Source organism: Tupaia chinensis, unplaced genomic scaffold (genome assembly GCF_000334495.1).
Source record: "Tupaia chinensis unplaced genomic scaffold, TupChi_1.0 Scaffold000313_1, whole genome shotgun sequence".
Taxonomy (NCBI): domain Eukaryota; kingdom Metazoa; phylum Chordata; class Mammalia; order Scandentia; family Tupaiidae; genus Tupaia; species Tupaia belangeri.
In genome coordinates, this window is record NW_006159806.1 from 4,927,683 (window position 1) to 4,937,039 (window position 9,357).

General features: G+C 37.0%; 1 protein-coding gene across 1 annotated transcript in view; it reads left to right on the forward strand.

Annotated features, from left to right (window-relative positions):
- AIG1 (androgen induced 1) overlaps positions 1-9,357 on the forward strand; it is a 292,635-nt gene that overhangs the window by 49,677 nt on the left and 233,601 nt on the right. The window contains exon 2 of the mRNA XM_014588842.2: positions 8,523-8,675. Within this exon, the coding sequence (XP_014444328.1) occupies positions 8,523-8,675 (153 nt within the window). The remainder of the gene's footprint in view (positions 1-8,522; positions 8,676-9,357) is intronic.

The following is a 9,357-nucleotide window of genomic DNA, read 5'->3' on the forward strand; positions in this document are numbered from 1 at the left end:
AGTAGAGTGGTAGTCATTAGAGTGAGAGGACCACATTGGGTTGGTCAGGCTAGCCCCCATCTAACAGCAATAGGTAGAGGGTAACTCACAAGACAACGCATCTAATGGGCACAGTCTCAGTGGAAGTGGGAGGCTGAGAGAGCCTGCAGTACTTCTGGATGCATTGATTTATCTATAGAGCAGCCTTCAAACGTGTAAGTGATCACTGATGGCAAGTCACTGATGAGGGACTCCTGTGATGAGAGGATGTCCAGGTGTCTCAGGCGAAGAGGCCCTAGAAACAAAAATGCAATGGAAATCCTTGCAGAAGTTGTTCTGGTTTCATAGTGTCTGTCTCATGATACTGAGCTCCCTTTGGCATTCACTCTTGAGCTTCATAACAGGGAGAAGGAATTATGCACTAATAATAAGTAAGGTATTTGCAGTGTGGAGAGGACTCCCTTGAATGTCTTGTTTTATGGCGTGGCATTGCCATTATATGGCTCCTATATTCTTTCCCTGTGCTATTTAAATCCCTCAGTCATGCACTCTTCTCTGAATACAAATAACTTGCCGTAAGTTAGTTTCCAGGAAGTTCCATTGAAAGTTTTATGAACTGCCAATGAAATAACTTTTTATGTTCCCAAGTGCCTTATGATGTGTGACTATAGGTGGGACAGAAGGAAGTCTCAAGCTCTCACCATTTCTTCAAATGTGTTACTTTCCTGCATAGGAGAAATCGCACACGCACACACACACACACACACATACACACACTCACACACACACATTATATAACTAAATGTTGTATGTATCTAGAAAGACAGATATCCATCTAGGTGACCTATAGCTAGACTATTTATCATGCTATTCTTGATCACATTCAAATTTATTAAAGGTCATGCGATACTTTATGTTCTCTAATTAGAAGAGTCTAGATAGACTGTTTGTTTTCCTTATCATTTCCTCTTTAATTAATGTTCTTATCCTCATGTGGAGACTCCTCCAGGCCCTTCCTTATGACACCGATAAATCTCACTGCCTCCTTCCCATCTGTTCTCTCCGCAGTTTTCTCTCATTCTGTGGTCCTTGTCACTCCAGTTGCCATCACTGAGGTTGTGTCTTCTTCTTTCTTCTGTCTACTGTGTCTAAAATTAACTTGAAAACACAGTCTTTGAGACAAACATTATAGTGCTCCTTACATTAATCTTATGAAAGTACTGTGTATAGTATCCTCAACTAGATTGATGAGAAATGTATTCATGTTGGAATATTCACTTTGCAAGCTAAGTGACATATGTGATTGAATGTATAAAAGAAACTGAAATTTTAAAATATTAAAAAAAAGAAAGTACAACATAATCAAAATGTGGTAGACCATAGATACTAGTCACTGGAAACCTTACACCCAAAGATCAAGACAGCTGTACTCCAGCCTTTTGAAATTCATATAAGTAAAGATATAATTTGATATATAGACTATAGCTTGGTGCAATAAATTTGGAGTACTGAAGCTGATATAAAGGAATGAAGTGAAACTTGTTCATATATATGAATTATTTCATATATATGCTTAAGAATAAATGGTAGATAGCTAATGAAATTGCCCAGTAATACAAATATAACTGTAATAATTTAGTTCATTTCAAGATGAAAAGAAATTCATACTAATTTAATCCAAGCTGATCACGTGTAAAAGAAAGATAAAAATATGAATGGAATTTGGGTACATTTCCATACTTGTGGAAATGAGTCCTAAATTTAAAACGGCTTAATAAATAAGCTATGATTTCCTGACTGAGAGACTGGAGGGAGAAGAGAGAAGATGCAGAAGGAATTATAGGAGAGAGCGTTCTAGAGGAACAAACTGAGTGACTCTAAAATATCCTGGCAATTATTTTTCCATTCTGATTAATCCCTATTTATATTTCTTGGAGAGATCTGATACATTTGACCACTTCATTTCTACATGTGATGTAAGATAATAAGAGCAACCAGCCTGCTAAGAACTCAAAGCCAGATGGTGTATATGTGTGTCATGCTGAGTTGATGGTTTGGAAATGCCAGCTCTGCAGAATGGCTGGAGCTGAATAATATTTCAAGGTAATCCTGTTTAAGATCCACTTGTGCTTCTCCGTATAACTTTTATGTTTTAGGCGGTTAACTTAATGAATTTTAGTGGACAGTATGGTATATATGGGCAATAGAAAAACACATATAAAATGTCTCTAATGGGATTTGTTAACTGTCGGTTCAAATCAAACTAGTAAAGACAGAAATCTAACGTTGTTCATAGTATTGGCAAAACACTCTTTTAAAGTATTTTTTTTCTTAATTTAAAGTTTATTTTTATTTGCTATAGGGTGCATGCACTTACTGGAGACAGACAAATAAAGAGATAGAGAGGGAAAGCGAGAAAGCACTCCCCACAGGGCATGTCACATTGCAATCTTCTCCTCTTGAGATTTGAACATGCACACACATGTACCTAATATTTTATGCCACTGAGTGAGGGACTTGAATTGCATAGTAGGCCATGTGAGATTCAGCTGCCTTAATCACTCTACCACTGACTGGCCCTGCAGACTACTTCTTAAATAAGCAAATAAACAAAAGTCAGTCCATGCTTGTCTCCAAGGAATATAGATTGTTTTGTAACTTTTCAGAGTCTATCTTTTGTGGATTAACCAATCTCTGTTAAGGAAACAACAAAATCCCCCAATTCCCTGTCTCCTTATGTTCGGTCCCTGTCTTCTTATGTTGTTATCTCCTTAGAAATTGGGAGAAACCCATTTCGTGGTCCCTCCCTTCCCTGACTTCCACATACTCACTTTAGGCTAGCCTTCCATAGCAGTCTTAAGCAGGGAAAAGCTAGTCTAGAGGTCTACAGAGAGTGACAGGTAGCCACCAAACAGAAATTTGGAAGGGGCTACTGTGTTAGATCACACCATTCAAAAGAAGATGAATCCATTGTAGGAAAATATAAAATTTCATTCATGCATACAGGTAATAATAGAAATCTGGCAAAATATTGTTTAGACTATTTCATTTATATTTGTAGAATATTTTTCTCCTTTCCTGGCGTAAGAGGCACAGTTTCTGCCTTTGATTTTCATTTTAAAGTTCCTTCCTATCCCCTTTTCTTGCCTTTTAAATCATCATAAAAGTGTCTGTTTATCAAGAATTAGTGAATTATTTATTTATTTACTGAGAGAGTTTTTGCTAAAGGGCACGTGGACTCACCAGAGAGACGGAGAGAGACATAGAGAAAGTGAAAAACTACACCCCAGGAGAAAGTGTCTGTTTATCAAGAATTAGTGAATTATTTATTTATTTACTGAGAGAGTTTTTGCTAAAGGGCACGTGGACTCACCAGAGAGACGGAGAGAGACATAGAGAGAGAAAGTGAAAAACTACACCCCGGGAGGGATGGCCATGCTGCAGTCCCTTCTCCTTCATTATTCTTTCAGGATTTTAAGCATGCACGCACATATGTCTGGCCTGAGTCTTAAGCCACTGAGTCTGGGACTCAAAACACAGTCAACTTCATGAGTCCAGCGATGTAACCATTACACCATCTGCTGATCCCTAGTGAGTCATTTATTAATACAAAGAACATTTATTGATTAGTTAAACCCATGTTAAATCAGTTTCTTTCTCCTTTGTTTTTAAAGTCTTTTATTAGGCATGCACATATTAAAGATCATTTTGTCTTCTTGATGAAATGATGTTTTTATCATTACAAAATATTTCTCTTCATTTTTAGTAATATTTCTTAACTAGAACCTTGTTTTTTGATATTAGTATAGCTGTTGCAGCTTTCTTATGATTAGTACATTTGCATTCATTTACTTTTAACCAACTGTATATTTATACTTACCATGCTAAAGACAAAGAGCGACAGAGAGAGGGATAGTGAGAAATCACCCCCAGGCGGAATGGCCATGCCACAATCCCTTCTCCTTTTGGGATTTTGGGCACTGATGAACACACACCTGGTGTGACTTTTCAAGCCACTGGGTCTGGGGCTTGAACCATGGTCAGCCATGTGGTAGTCTAGAGCCTTAACCGCCATGCCACCTGCTGGCATCACTGTTCTTTTTTTTAAAAAGAGGTTTTTGCCTTAGGGTGTGTGTTCTTGCCAGAGAGAGAGAGAGAAAGAGAGAGTGAGAGAGACAGAAATCAGAGAAATCACCGCCCCCCTTCCCAGGGAGAATGGACACACTGCAATCCCTTCTCTTCCATTCTCCTCCTGGAATTTTGGGCACACATGCACACATGTCCAGTGTGTTTCAGGCAGTAAACATGGGAACAGATGTTTTTCAACATACTGATTTCATTTCCTTTATTTTTATACCCAGTAGTGGGAATGTTGAGTCATATGGTAGTTCTATTTTTAATTGTTTGGGGAACCTCCATATTTCCCATGTGGTTGTACTAATTTACATTCCCATCAACTGTTTAAAAGAATACCCTTTTCCTCTCCCTAGCATTTGTTATTTTTTGTCTTTCTGATAGTTAGAATGTCTGTCCCAACCATTCTAAGTGGGAACAATCTTATTGTGGTTTTGATTTGCACTTCTCTGATGGTTAATGCTGTTAAGTATTTATTAACATACTTGTTGGCTATTTTTATGTATTCTTTGGCTAAATGTCTATGCAGATATTTTGCTCATTTTAAAATCAGATTCTTCTTCTTGTTTTTATTATTGTTATTGTGTTATTTGAGTTCCTTACAAATTTTGGATATTAATTTCTTGTAAGATTTATAATTTGCAAATATTTTATTATGTTCTGCAGATTGTCTCTTCATCCTGTAGAAGAGACATGTCTAGTAATTTTTGATTGGATGTTAGAAATTATGTGTTATTTTGTCGGATATCTGGATTTATTATCTTCTATTAAAGAGTGTAGAATTTTGTTTTTTTTAGGCATTTGAATTACTTGTGGAAGGTTTTGATCTTATTGAGGCTTTTTAAAAATATTATAGTGGGGATCTTTATTGGCTTTTATTCCAGGGTTATTTTATAACCACTATTTAGGCATGAAACTTTGTGTGTTTCTACTGAATGCCTGTTGCAGTAAACGAGGACTGTACTATTTGATTGGTCAGAACCTTGGTACTTCTCTATCCTGAGTAAGCTCTGAGAGTTGTTTAGCCTAAAGCTGTGGTATGTAGAATTCTAAGAGGACCTCCAATGACACGCATCCTTGTATATTCCCTTTATATTGAGTTTGAAAAGAACCACTGGCTATGATCACTTTTGTGATTACATTACTTGATATGGCAGAAGGAGATTTATCCAAGACAAATTTGACTTTATCTAGTGAGCCTTAAAAAAAAAAAAATTCCAGCTGATTGAAGAGGGAAAAGTTCATTATCTGAAAAGGCTGACTCATATATTTATTCTAAATGTCTAGGCAAGTGTCTCAAGAAGACAAGTCTGATACCAGTTAATATGTCCTGGTGTTTTTAAGTGTATAGTGGTGGTGAATTCGCTAGTCTTTGGAAGGTATTGCAATAGCTAAAATAAGAACCTTTATTTCTTGGATTTACCCACTGCCAAGTCTCCTTGTCTTTGAGGCTGTATAAACAAATCAATGGTCTCCAGATATTTATATTTCATCATTACCAAGCCTAGATTCTGTTTCCTTTGCCTATAATAAAAAGCCTGCATAATTTTTATGTATAGGATAATCACTAGGTTTCTGTATGAGCTCACCAAACTCTGTTATTATTAATCAGTTTTTAAAACCAAGGGAAACCAAGTTGGAAGGAAAGGATTTGAAAGGGACTAGGCAACTATATTCCAAAAATACTAAAACTATTATTCTTAAAATTTTATTTTTAATTTCTTTGGAAATATTTCATACTAATGAAATATAGAGAGAATAATATAATAAACTTCAATATACCCAAAAATGAACTTAAGAGAAAAATTATCAATAAATTTAAGGCCCTTGTGACCTTCCTACTAGCTTATTCTCACTTTGTTAAAGATGCCTGAATTCAGTGTTTTTAATTCCTATGCATCCCTATGCATCATACATATTTTACATCCTATACCTGTATCCTCAAGTTTATTGTCACAGTTTTAAAAATTATTTTAATTACATCAAAATGTATCCTTATTTTATGTTTTCTTTTGTTCAAAATGTTCACAACATTTTGTTGTGAAATTTAAACATTGAAATGTGCTTAGAATTCCATTATATGACTATAGCACAATTTATTTATCCAATTAACTAGTAAGAAGCATATTGATTATTTCCATTTTAAAGCAATGATTGCTAGAATTAGCTTTCAATAAATGTATGAGATTTTTTTTTCTAGGGAATACCCAAGTCACTAAATATGTAGAACAAATACATCTTTAAGTTACAAGGTATTGTCAATAGTTCTTCGAAGTAGTGGTATAGATTTGCATTCTCTCCACAAGCTTCCTAGTGTTCTACATCTTTATAAAACTTGGTTTCGCCAAAATTAAGTTGTAAACAATTAGGCATTTTCCTGTAGAAAGAAGTGGTAGAAAATTGGCCCTTGAGTCGTACAAGTATCAGTGGAATGTGATCATCAAGACTGTGATACAGAGCAATGATCCATTGTCAACCTTGGACTAAATGAGCTCCTCCTTCTAAATGATCTCTTGAACCATGTGATCTCATTCTGGTCTCCGTTTGCACTTTCCTGGTTATTGGCCATGATGATACCTTTTAATATGTGCACTGGCCAGATTTGATGAGATGATTATTATTATTCCCCTGTATTATCACTTCAGTTTCTGAAACTCCACTAGCTTTAACATGGAGATACAAAATATCTGAAATCTAAAAAAATGATAAGGAAAATTTTCCTGAGTATGAAATTATTCCCTGGGTCTTTTAAGTTATTTTTAGTCATCAAAACATGATTCTTGCCAACAATTCTATTATATCATTCTCAGTTATGGCATTCTCAGCTTCTCATTCTTTGGTTTTTCTGGCTGAATAAAGAATGACAATAAACCTTAAGCCTTTCTTAACCTTAGCTAAAGACAGGCTAAGTTATAAAGAAAAATAGAGCATTACTCTGGCTAAGAATGACTAATAATAGCAAAATTTGGTGAGTGCCAAGAAGCCAAAGTTAACAATTCGAGTGTTCCACTGCTGTTCTAAGGGATGGAACCAGATGTGTTTTAGGATATTTTTGTTTATTCTAGTGGTTGCCAACCTTCCCAGCACCAGGGACTGGCTCCATGGAAGACAATCACTTTGTAGATAGAGTTGGGGGTCTTGGTCCCAGCATGATGCAAGTGTACCATATCCACCATGCATCCCATTCCCATCACTGCCACATTGCAATATACAATAAAAAATCCAACACTGTCGCTGACCTGGCAGGAGGTAGAGCCAGGGGGCAATGAGAGAGATGGTAGCAGCTGAATACAGATGAAGCCTCACTCTCTCATCTGCTGCCCAGCCCCTGCTCTGCTGCCCTGTGGGCCAGACCACTGTCCAATCCTCAACGGGCCATAGACCAACACTGGTCTGCAGTCTGGGGGTTGAGGACTCATGCTTTATTCTGTGCCTAAGAAAGGAACCCACCCACAGAATTCCTACAATCTATTTTTGCTGCTAAATGGGTATGCTGTTGAGCCCAGGAAATACATGATCTCTCCTTTGCATAATTCAATTAACATTTTCCTAGTTCTATTACAATGTGGTACTTGCCTCCACTCATAGCTCTGGATGGTCATTATGTTTTCCCCCATGCTGGGAATTTCACACATTATTGGTTCCAGTGTTTTCTCTTTCTCTCCGATAGTCTAGGTAAAACATAGCTGATATAAGTGACTCATATTATAGTTGATTTGGGAATGGACAACTGTACCTTTTGGGAAAATGACATGGGTATCTGTGTCAATGTTACTTGGAAAAATTTTATTTCATAAATATCGGAAACCTGAAGAGCTCATTTAGTCCAAGGTTGACAATGGATCATTGCTCTGTATCACAGTCTTGATTATCACATTGCACTGATATTTGTATGACTCAAGGACCAATTTTCTACCACTTCTTTTTACAAGAAAATACCTAAGAGATTAAAGCACAGGCAAGCTTTCTTCACGGTTTGGCTGAACTGTCTTGTTTATTACTCACAGTACCCTCATCCTTTTGCTTTCACTCCTTATACGTTTTGTTAAACTTTGCCAGTCAATATAACCAGACCACAGGCACGATGCTTTAGGATAATGCATATGCCAGTTTGGTAATTGATATTGCTTTCTCTTGGGCCTATTTAGATGTGTGTGTGTGTGTGTGTGTGCATGCATATTTTGCACTTGTCCTGGGGAGAGTGAAAATGGAAGCAGATGAATTTTCTCACCCATAATGGCAAGTTGTAAATATCTTACTTTTTTTTGCTATTTGTAGGACCATCTCTAGATGCGCTGCACATCTGAAACTTTCTTGTGTGTCAGTTGTAAACATGTCATGTTTTGGTCGTTCTACAGCTTGAGTCTCTTTGACCTTCCTGACTAATGCTGGCTGCTGTCTCCCCACAGGTGATCCAGGCTGTCTTTTTTGGCATCTGCGTGCTGACTGATCTTTCAAGTCTTCTGACTAGAGGAAGTGGGAACCAAGAACAAGAGAGGCAGCTCAAGAAACTCATCTCTCTCCGGGACTGGATGTTAGCTGTCTTGGCCTTTCCTGTTGGGGTTGTGAGTATGATGTAGCATGCATTTAGCCACAGGAGAAACTTAGGTCTTATTTCAGACTCCTAAAAGAGAACATAAAGGCTCATTACAAATGGTTTCTGTGTTAATTTGCTAGGACTGCTGGTACCACAGACTGGGTGGCTTAGACAACAGAAATTTATTTTCTCATGGTTCTGGAACTGGCAAGGTCAGGGTTGGCACAGTCCGTTTCTTTGAAGGCCCCTCTCTGTATGACTTGTATCTGGCCACCTTCTTGCTGTATCTTCACTTGTCCTTTCCTCTGTGCCTCTTGGTGCCCTGATTGTCTCTTTTTATAAGAAGACCGGTCACATTGGATTGCCACCTTCTTCCCAAGTGACCTCATTTAACCTTAATGGCCCTTCTAAATTCCCTGTCTCCAAATACAGTCACATTTTGGAGGTTAGGACTTTAATAAGTGAATTTTACGGAAGACGTAAGTTAGCCCATACTCATTTTTTTTTTCTTAAGTTAGAAAAGGTTATCTTTTTTTTAATTTATATTATCATCATAATCTTCTTTATATTACATTGGATTACATATAACTTTACATTGACTTCCATTGCTTTTTCAAAAGGGAATGCCATGCATGTCAGTCAATACAGAGACATCAATCTCCCCGCTTTATCATTCAATGTCTTTTCCATGCATTTCCCAATAATTA